Genomic DNA, 11,763 nt, shown 5'->3' on the forward strand with positions numbered 1-11,763 from the left:
TCCTTCTTTGCCTCCTTGCCTCGGTCTGTTGGCCAAGTGTCTCTTCAAACTGGGGGAGGCCATGCTGCACAGCCTGCCTCCAAGCGGGACGCTCAGAGGCCAGGGTTTCCCACCTGTTGAGGTTCACTCCTAAGGCCTTCAGATCCCTCTTGCAGATATCCTTGTATCGCAGCTGTGGTCTACTTGTAGGATGCTTACCCTGCACGAGTTCTCCATAGAGGAGATCCTTTGGGATCCGGCCATCGTCCATTCTCATGACATGACCAAGCCAATGCAGTCGTCTAAAATAATTATTCTAAAAATGTGTTGCCCAATTAATCAATTAAAAGGATTGAGTAAATTAAAGATGGCAGCCCAAATATATTTTTATCTTATCGTTTTAAGATAGGCGCTCCACTAGATTGTGCACTATAATAAATGAAAAGATTGCTTGTCTGTCTGTCTGTCTCTCTCTCTCTCTCTCTCTCTTTTTTCCTAATTAGATCAAGGACATTTTTCCACCACCATACAATTTTAGGCAGCATTGTTTCCAATATACAGTACCTATGTTGGCTATCATATACCGTAGATACTCAGGTATAGTACGTGAAATTTTTGCCAAGTAATCAAGCTCCAATTCTCACTTCGCCTTATCTCCAGGTCAATCAGAGGGCAGAGCCTTTCAACTCTGAACAGGTTCTTTCTCTGCTAAGCTTAGGCAGGCAGCTGGTTAGTTGCTATAGTTACTTTCCTGGAACATTTCAGCCAAAGTTTTATTCCCCTCCGTTCCCTTTTGCTGCTGCAACCAGATTCCCTTTTGCAAAGGCTTTGCATTTGGCAGAGGTCTTTTTTTCCAACACCAGGATGGGATCCCCTTTCCATTTGAAGCAACAATTCCCAGACTACAATTCAATGCAGCATTACTTAAGAATAACACCCATGGAAAACAGTGGGTCTACTTCTGAGTAAAAAGGATTGCAAATATATGCAGCTGCATCTCTCTGCTGTGAATTGAATTGCACACTCTCAGTTATGTGTTATGGGTTGTATGTTGTATGTAGAGCTTCTGGCTTAACACACCAGACACCATAAAGGTGGATTTGATTCATGGTTCCCCTGCAGTGGTTACCAACCTTTTTCACTTGCATATCCCTTGGCAATAATAAATTGTACCCTTCATATTAGCAAAATGTTTGTAATAAGACAAGCCCTCATCTCCTCTCTATGAAAACCCAGACTTCATGTATTCATCACAGTGTTTTCTCTTTTTATCTGTTTGAGGAACAGAAGACTCTGCCTTTGCACTATTTTGCACCAGAAGTGTGCTGAGAAATTCTGGGTGATTGATCACTTTACATATTATGTTTCAGCTTTTTTACTGTGCTGGTTTTCAATCACTGGTTCATACATGAATTGATGACCAAAAACTAGCTGTTGGTGGGGCTTTCAAAGCCAACTAGCTACCTCCCTTCCTGCCTTGCTGGTCCTTGCAAGGCATTCTGGAGCATGACCTGCCTTTTTCTACCATTATTCCATTCTTTTTCAAGTACCCCTAAAGGTCCTGTTGAGTGTCCCTGGGAGTACATGAATACCAGGTTGGGAACCACTGATTTACTGGTATGTTGTTTACACTGCACTTACTCTGTCAGTGTTTACAAAAAGGTGGTGAAGACCAGAATTTAAAAAGAATAAAAATGTATCTTATGATCTTTTACTATGTTTTTAATAAATTAGAGGCTACAGTTCTTAGGTAACAATTAGTGGCAGGTTATTTTTCAGGATCTGGCATGGGGTAAAATCAGACAAAACTATAGTCAGACACCCCTCTAAGTTTAACCCCCGACTTATCCGAGGGTCATAGAAAATCCCATGATTGTTGGCTCAAAACCTGCCCTCGGCTTATCTGTGGGGTCAACTTATAGGCAAGCATCTGCGGTAATTTAGTTGAAGCAGCTCCTATATAATCCCATCCTTAAGAACTGATTGGTTTTCACTCAGTCAACAATGAAGATCATCCTTTTTTGGGGAAACAAACCATAGTATACTGGCTGAGAACCCTGGGAAACCATTGTGATTAGCATCACAAGGAGTGATGTAAACAGTACAGAAATAAAACTCTTCGCCGGCCCATCTGAAAGAAACCCAAGGAGGATCTACTCATGGATCAACTTAAGCTGCACACTTAAGAGTCTTAGGGGCAATTAAAATCACACTATATATAAAGTAGTTTGCAGTCTCTTCTCAATTTCTCCCCAGCTCTCAAATACAGTTTTACACACGTGTGCGCACACACAAAAAAATGCACACATTCATTATGCATCCATAATTAAAGCCTTCTTTCAAACAAGATGGATAAATAGATTTAAATTCAGGGCCACCAACAGAGAGCAAAGACAGGCATTTGTGCTTCCTTGAAATAAAAACTGTTTCAGACACGTTAACCTCAGTAATGGTTCAAAATATATAAATAGTTTCTGCATGCAGTTTGATCATTGTATGGAATGTCACCAGGTAAGTTTCTGAGCTTAGAGAATATGCAAGCAGCTGGCACCCAACCTGCAGAACAGCTTCCTCTACTAGGTCTTGGAAGGGTAAAGAAAAGAAGAGGCTACATGAGAATCTAGATCAATAATTGCCTTCAATAAAGAGTCAGCAAAAAGGATTGTGCAAGATGACACAATTTAAAAAGGCTAGACATCTTAACAGCAATCCAACACACATGTCGTGGCTGCTATGACACTAATTGAACAAGAGATTATTAAAAACGTAATTAAAAAGCTATTTGAATTTTATGCATATCATTCTGCATGCATCATAAAGACACAGGCATAATCAATCATGCCAATGAACGTAGAGCAGAGCATTCATTATGCAAGCAACTTACTTATGGGCTGGCTAAAACTGGATGCATGTTTTAAATTTAAAGCCAGTACAGGCAGAGCATCCCTTATCCAAAAGGCATGGGACTGGAAGAGTTCTGGATTTTGGATTTTTTCAGGTTTTGGAATATTTGCATAAACATAATGAAGTATCTTGATATTTAGATAAACAAATGCTTCCTCTTTTTCTTTTCATTGTTACTCATAGAGATATCTGCAGGCCTTTTGACATTTTTCAACAATATCTTTACAATTTTTGTGAAGTGACTCAAAAACAAGGTCATGGTTCCACATGGGACATCATCCTGCATACCCAGGGATCAAAGGCCTTATGCAGGCAAGGAAGCAACTTCCTGTCGGGGGGGGGGCATTCTGCAGCCCAAAGAGACTTCAGAGGCTCAGAACACCTGTAGACTCAAAAGGAAGGTGCTGTCGTGCAGTCATGTCTGGAGGTCAGGTGAGGGCCCAGACCTGCAGATTCGGTTATCCGCAGTGGTTCCGGGAATGGAACCCCCCGCAGATGATGAGGGCTGACTGTAGATGAAAAGATTGTAGATGTAAAAACCTACCATAACCACCTCAAATGGGGGCAGTTATTGCAACCTTTACAAATTTTCATTTTGAAAAATAGTTCAAATATAGTACCTGCTCTCAACTTGCAGAAAAAAATAATATGGATTTATTTTTAAAAGAAAGTTTTCCTTTATACTGTTTCTGACAATCTGGCAAAACTCATTTGAAATAAATCTAGGAATATAGGAAGGTGCCTCATACCGACCATTGGTCCATCTAACTCAGTATAGTCAACACCGACTGGCAGCCGCTCTCACACAGAATTTTTCTCTGCCCTGCTTTGCTGGAGATCGAACTCAGAACCTTCTGCATGCAAAGCATGTATTCTACCACGAGCTACAGTCTCCTCAAGCCACATTTTTAAAGGAAAAGCTCAAAAAAAAAAAAAGAAACTTTATTGTGTCTTTCTGAGAATTATTTAAAAAAGCACACTATAAGCTGATGTGGTTATGCTGAAAAATCCATCAGTTTTACAATACTATAAATGTAAAAAAATATTTACAGTACTAAATAATACCCCTAATTTTTACCCCTAATTGGGTAAGAGGCACTTTTTCAAGTGGGTGCTCCTTTTTTTAGCAGGGGGAGAGTAACTGGCCCACCTCACCCCAGCACTGTCTGTTCTAGTGGCTGTCTGCTGGTATTCATTTGCATCTTTTTAGATTGTGAGCCCTTTTGGGACAGGGAGCCATTTAGTTATTTGATTTTTCTCTGTAAACCGCTTTGTGAACTTTTAGTTGAAAAGCGGTATATAAATACTGTTAATAATAATAATAATAATAATAATAATAATAATAATAATAATAATGTTAGTAGACCAAATAATGGCAACTATCCCATAAGGAAATGTGCTGGCACCATGATCCTAAAGACATATACTTGGATGCAGTCCAACAAGCATGCCTTGAACTACAGTCTGTATGCTTGATAGAAGAAGAACAAGAGAATACACCTGCATTTATTCTAGTTAAAATAAGGTTGCTTCTGCCATTATGGTTTTCTAAATTTTGAATAAAAAACTTGTTCGCCCATTAGAAATTACTTCCCACCCTCTCTCACTTTCTCATGGCCAGAAACAGTTTGTCGGAAAGGTTGTAATTTATTTAATTATTGCTTATGAAGAGGCTTCTAGCACCAACACACTTTTGCACTTCCTGAAACAGCCTATTAGGAGGTTCTTTTCTAATAACCTGACTTCAACTGAAACTCCAACAAGAATTTGCAAGCAAGCAAGTTGAATTTTGCAGAGTACAACAAAATCTGACCATCCCGAGCTGCCTTCTGCACTCGTGCCACCACCCAAGGAGAGACATTCCAACACACCAAAAGAGTACCTGCAAACACCTGAGCGACGTGAAGACTGGATGGGCTGTAATACGATCTGGGGTCTCGGAATCCGAGTCCTAACAAATGCAGACGTGCCGTGCTTTCCAAATTTATCCATTTTCTTTATACAGGCAGCAACAGATTTTTTCTCTGCCCCAAAACACGGAGCAACCAGTCCATTCGCGTCCTCTTTCAAACAGTCCCAGAACAGGGGAAGCTACTGGAACACCTTAGTCCTGATCTGCAGCTGACAGCACCCAACACATTGCTGCAGCACCACCCACTCATGGCAAAGGAATGCTGCTAATTGGACAGCAAATCCTCCTCCTTCTTCTCTCTCATACACCCAGTGAGAATTTCAAGTGAGATAAAATCTCGTCAACATACCCATGACTTCAAATACGCAGCCAGGCACTCATTCCAAGAACTGGAATCAACTGTCCCGTGCTTGAAACAAAGAAGATACCTGGCTTATAATGTCAGAGTCTCGAAGTGGAAAGAGAGGACTATGCTGTTGCAAGACCAAGGAATTTGGATCCACAGTTTCCACCTTTTCTGAATGCTCGTCTCCCTTATCAACTGACAAGAGGCAAGAAGCAGGCAATATCATTCAAAAGCAGGTCAATCTATAACCATGTTTCACCCCTTACAGAAGCCAGCCCCTGGGTATGGACAATTACATTGCTGGCATTCAAAGAGCAGGGTGCTGAGCAGATTCCTTTAAAAAGGCTCAAGCACGTCTCCAAGTCATGCCCATGACTAGAATATCCAGAAAGACAGGGCTGGAAAGACACACACCTATCAAAGAGAGAACATTGCAGCACACATATGGAGTCCAAAATACAGCTGCTGCTAAAGTATTAACCAGGACCTGGCATTGGCAACACATTTCTCCATTGCTTAAAGAACTTTATCGGTTACTAAACTGTTTCACAGAACAATTCAGTGATGGTACAAAACTTGGGATGCTGTAAATACAGCTTGGGAACTGGCTACCTGAAAAAAAAATCTGCTTCTTTATCAACTTGCCCATGTTGTTCACGCGGTCTTCAGGGGCCCTCCTGATATACCCCCCCACCAATGAAGCATAGTGGGTAGTGACTGAAGCCTTGGTTCTATCAGTTGTGGTACCCCCATTATGCACCTCCTTAGGGGTTGCCCATACTCCCCACCACCCAAATCCCTCCACCCCTGGAGCAACTGCTCTCTCATCTGCTGGTAGATTAAGGAGGACAGGTGGGAGCATACACACAGAGCCACCCACTGTGGATCAGCTTTGTCACTCCATACAACAGTTTTGTGTCGCTTCATGGACAGGCTGGTCTTGCATCTCCCCCACCAGAGAGGTTTGCCTGGAGTTTACACTGTTACCTTTTCAGCCCCTGGTGGAGAATTTGCTTTATTCTCCCAGCCATCTCAGCAGGCTTCCAAATTCTGGACACTACCCTCACAGCATTGGATGGACTGGCACCATCTGGCAAACGGAAAAGTGTGGGCCAAGTGTGGGAAGTGCATTGGATGCCTCTGCCAAACACAACCAAGCTCCACATTTTCCTCTCTTGTTCCAGAGCAGAAAAAGAGACGTAAGAAACAGGGTTGTTTGGTGCAAGTGCCCTGAACATGGCTGGACAGCCAAACCCTGCCCTTCCTTCTCCTGCTCCAGAGAGGGAAGCGTGAAGGTGTCCTGGCTGGATCACCTCTGCCAGAACCCACACGTTCCTCTTTTGCTCCAGGAAAGGAGCAAAAGCAGGAAAGGGAAACCAGGGATGGGGCACATGGGATACTTTATGGAGACGACTTCTACTGCAGCTTGGTGGCTGTGGCCAGCCAACAACCGTTGAGGATGGTTATGTGTTATAACCATGGAACACCATTTCTCTCTAGCATTTTAGTTTTTGGCTGCCAGTTTGAAGTTACTACAACTGTAAATTGTGTACAATTTTAATTGTAAACAGCATTGAAATATTTTATTTGGAAGGCAGCCTATAAACATATTGAACAAAACAGATATTATGTTTTCACTGATCTTTACACAGGAGTATGACTATAAAACAGAGGAAGAGACTATGCCTGTGCCTCTCTCGACTGGCCTTAACTACACAAAATAACCTTTTTGCCTCGTATAAACTTCTGCAGGTGCAAAAGTACGCAAGACATCAACTACATTAGCCTATTCCTCAGAGAAAGGGAAAGAAAGCCAGTTGTAACACATGCATGCACACAGCAGAAAGGTTTGCAAAGGACAGATTAACACACCAACCTTTATGGTCTTTGCCTCTTGTGATGTCATTTTCAGCTTCTGGGTTCTGTGGCTGTTTCTAGGACAATTTGTCACTATAGACCAGGTATTTTCAACCACTGTGCCACGGCATATTAGTGTTCCACGAATGGTCTGCAGGTGTGCCATGGGAGTTTGGGGGCAGGTATGGTATAAGCCTACAGCACCTGGTATTCCCAAGCGGTCTCCCATCCAAGTACTAACCAGGCCTAACCCTGCTTAGCTTCTGAGATCAGACGAGATTGGGCATCTTCAGGGTAAGAGAAGTGGGGGGGGGGCAGGTCATATACTAGTAGGATCATCAGGGGATGTGAGCCCCTGTCTGACAGTACAATGGGCCTTGTCAATTGTCAAAAAACTGATGGTGTGCCTTGACAATTTTAGTGCTTTATCAGTGCACCATGAGATAAAAAAAAAAGACTGAAAATAACTGCTATAGACAGTTGCTCTAGAAACTGAGCTGCAGATCTTCGAAGAGTTTTTCAGCAATTTTCAACACTGTGCTCCAAACTTCAGTGGTACACCTGCGGACCTTTTGCGGCACACCAGTTGAAAATTGCTGGCACAGGTATTAGTATAAAGATCTACCCTTCAATATTCCTTTAGCACACTGACAAGCAGTGGGCTGTCCAAAAGGTACGCAAATGGCATATCTTCAGTGAACTACTGAAATGACCTAAATGGCGTTCAGAATGAATCCTCAGCCTAAAGAGCTATCTACTCAGGGGCAAGATACAATATTTCTGTAATTCATTTTATAGGCTGAAAGGAAAAGTGTAAGTATTTTAACTAATAAAATATTCACTAAACCAGTGGTTCTCAAACATTTCACACTGGGACCCATTTTTTAGAATGTGAATCTGTCGGGACCCACCAGAAGTGATGTCATGACATCATCAAGCAGGAAAAATTTTAACAATCCTAGGCTGCACTCAAACCCACACTTACCCAGGAGTAAGTCCCACTGACTATCATTGTTAAAAGCACAAACATTGTAGCCTGTTAAAAGTACAGATCACTCCAAATGCAGTCACATACCATGTGTATGTACCACATACATATTAAAAATAAAATATTGACATGAATGGGGATCCACCTGAAATTGGCTTGCGACCCACCATTGGAGAAACACTGCACTAAATACAACCCTTTCAGTGATAGGCCTGCAAGAATGAACTCCAAGGAAAAAGCAACGCACGTGAGGCAATACAAACATATATCGATAACTCAAATACACTGCCCTTCTAACTGGCTAAAGAGGCGTTTTTTTTTAAAGTGGTGCCCATTTATATTCAGCAAGGGGGGAACAACTGCTCCTTGTCACACCAGCATAGTGTCTTTTCCAGTGGCTGTTGCTTCTGTATTTTTTTTAAGAATGTGAGCAGTTTGGCGACGTTGAACCATTTGATTATGCTACAAAATACTCCTGTTGAAAAGCAGTATATAAATATTCTTAATAAAATAAAAATTATAATGTTGCCATGCTGATGCCTGGGACATGCATGTCAACTAAGTCTATTGCAGCCATTTTCAACCTTTTTCATCTCCTCGAACACTGACAAGGCACTAAAATTGTCAAGGCACACCATCAATTTTTTGACAATTGGCAAGGCACACCATGCTGCCAGTGGGGGGCTCCCATCCCTCAATGGTCCTACTAATAAACGACTCTCCCCCAAATTCCTGTGGCACACCTAGAGACCATTTGTGGCACACTAATGTGCCATGGCACACTGAAAATGGCTGGTCTATAGTCCTTCTGCCATGATTCAAATAATTTTGCCTTGTCAAGAGCAGCTTGTCAAGTTTAGTACTGAGATGAACTAAGGAAGGATAAAAGCTGAATGAATAAATAAATGGTTTAAGAAGAAGAAAGCAACCAAATCATGAAGCTGTCCGGGATTTCCACCAATAGTTTTCTGAGTTTGATGCAGTTACAATCATACTTTATTATCCACAACTCTAGTATCCTTGAAGGATGGAATGGTGGGGATACTATTATTATTAACAGTATTTATATACCGCTTTTCAACTAAAAGTTCACAAAGCGGTTTACAGAGAAAAAATCAAGTAACTAAATGGCTCCCTGTCCCAAAAGGGCTCACAATCTAAAAAAAACTACTCATCTATTTCTCTTTCAGCTGGGAAGAGAGAATTGGATTCCACTCAGTTGCTCTTCCAAGCTTTTATTTCTTTATAAAGGTTGCAGGGTGTTTTAGAGCTGAACACAAAAACCCAACAAGATGTGCAATTAAATGTTTAACAACCTCAAAACATGTGAGAACATGACTTAGTACAGCCTAGGTGTTATGCTCATCACAATTTTCGCAATAGTGTGAACTGTAGAGGGCCACACGTGAGTAGGGGGAGGAACGCAAGAGGCAATTAAACCACATGAGAGAACTTTTCACCATTTCTTTTGAGAGTCCTGGCTATTTTAAAATCCCAGTTCTAAAAGAGCAGCACACAATGTATAGGGGGAAAACACACACACACAGTGCATTTTGCTTAGAAGAAGGAGCAGTATTCACTTGTTTGATCTTTGCAAAACAGGTTTCCACTATTTCAAGATACTTGTGGAATACCCAAGATAGGTTTTAATAACAGGACAAATTTTCTATAAAACAGTGAAATGGAGTCAGTTTAAAAGTGAAAAACATATGCCCAGGCATCAGTACAGGGGCCCTGTATCAGTTATTCATTTCTTACAACACTTCTTGTAAGCATAATCCAAAAATCTAAACCCATTTTTAATAAAATTAATAACCACTGAAAAAGTACATTTCTTTCTCAATGATAAGATTACCATTTTGCCGAAGAATTTGGGAGCAACAACCTGGCCTATGTAATGGTTCCACGCAGCAGGCAGCCATTCAGAACAGCCTGCACCTAGCCACTATCAAGCTATAACAGCATGAATTTCTGGTTAATTCCTATAGTATCAACATCCTCTATTCTACCTCATGTGGCTGTCAAAATCCCTTCAATTCATGTTTTCCAAGTCAACAACATCACTCATTCGTCCCTTGCCAACTCTCTATCCGGAAGTCCATGGAACCATTCCTTTCCCCACCCACTGCTGTCAGTTAAAAAAAAAAATCAATTCAGCAAGCATGCCATGTACAGCACGTAGTATCGCCTGATGCAAAACCCAAGACAGAACCATGCAATGGCATTAAAGCAGGGGGAAAATCTGTACCAAAAACATGATATCACAATGCAAGACACACACACGTACACATCCACACACCCAACTTCAAAATACATGATACCCTCCAGGGAGCTATTTTTGTTTGCCACTCATGGTCAAGGTAGTTTGCAAAAAGGACTCTCCAAGTGCATTTTTATGACGCAGCTCAGAAGCTAAGTGACAGTCACCTAGTAGTAGGTTAAGGACCAACCCATGGAGCCGTTTTTGAGGTGGAACGCAGAAGTGTTCAAAGGAGACTCCAGCCACCTGAATCCTTTCTGCTATTCAGATAACATGTGAAATCTTCAGTTCAAGGCATCCTCCCAAAACATTGCCAGTTTTCCATGACTTTGGAGGACACAGAACTTTGCACTTTTATCATGTAGTTTGACTTTCACAAGACTATAGAATCATCTGAATAGTAAAAATGGGCACAGAAAAAAGTCCCCTTCTGGTAACTGGTATACATTATATAAGAACTCTCCCACCATATTCCCATGTCCCACATCTCTTAACTTAAATTTCCACTGTCAAAATGTAACAGAGAGCTTGATTCATACTGCCTGTCGACGCCTGACAGCATCATCAACACTTCAGAACAACAAGCAACATACCTTTTTTCCCCCCAATTACTGACACTTCTAGAAGACCAGCAGTGGCACTACTTCAAGACAACATCACAAAACCTGCAGTAAAAAAAGTGCTCAGCAGCCTCCGTGGGCATCTGGGGGTTCTGTCTCTCAATCCAATTGCTAAAGAGGTCTGGCTCTCCCGAATGCATAAAAATGTAATCAGATCACAGTCAGAGGATAAAACGCATCTCCATTTGGAGAGTAGTAAGCGGCTTTAAAAGCACTAAAGTGTTATGTGACAAACAGAAGATTAGGCTTCAGGTGGGAGATAAACGCACAGCTCTTTAGAAGGCAAGTTTCTGTATTTATATTATAAGCAAGTAGCCAGCAGGTGGAGATAAAGGGTGAAGCAGAAAAGACCAGAAGCCTGAAGACAGCTGATTCCCTGAAAACTTTGTGTCCTTCATGTGGCCACCTGTGCACATGTTGTGGAATTCTGTGCAGGCATGGGGAGAGAAGCAAGACAATGTAGAGAAGGTGAACTAGAGCATCTGTAACCAGTCACTCTCCTCTCCTCTACATACACAAACCTTTTGCACATATATGGACTTTGCTACGTGTATCTGCACGACCATACAAGGAAGAAGAAATGCATCTATTGTCCACTGTTGTGCAAGCAGAATTCATCACCATACAGATCAACCAAGACTCAATTCCCAACTAGGGATGATGAAATTCAGCCTACAAACCAATTTTATCTAGTTCCTCAGCAACCATCCCATTTTATCAAGGTGTGGTAAGATTTTTGTTTTCACTCACAGTTTCGCTTGTAAGGAAGGACAAAATCAAAGTGATAAGATAAAAAGTATAGAAATTATATTGCCTCTCTCTTTGGTTTTATATGCTTGAAGTACCCCATTTAATAGGTAGTTTGAAAAGCAATGAGACCTCTTGTACTTCACAGTA

General features: G+C 41.5%; 1 protein-coding gene across 1 annotated transcript in view; it reads right to left on the reverse strand.

Moving 5' to 3' along the window:
• The window catches only part of ARHGAP40 (Rho GTPase activating protein 40), a 48,044-nt gene extending 43,169 nt beyond the window's left edge, over positions 1-4,875 (reverse strand). The window contains exon 1 of the mRNA XM_066624104.1: positions 4,766-4,875. Coding sequence (XP_066480201.1) covers positions 4,766-4,875 — 110 coding nt within the window. The remainder of the gene's footprint in view (positions 1-4,765) is intronic.
• Between the last annotated feature and the right edge of the window lie 6,888 nt (positions 4,876-11,763).

This window comes from Tiliqua scincoides, chromosome 4 (assembly GCF_035046505.1).
Source record: "Tiliqua scincoides isolate rTilSci1 chromosome 4, rTilSci1.hap2, whole genome shotgun sequence".
Classification (NCBI taxonomy): domain Eukaryota; kingdom Metazoa; phylum Chordata; class Lepidosauria; order Squamata; family Scincidae; genus Tiliqua; species Tiliqua scincoides.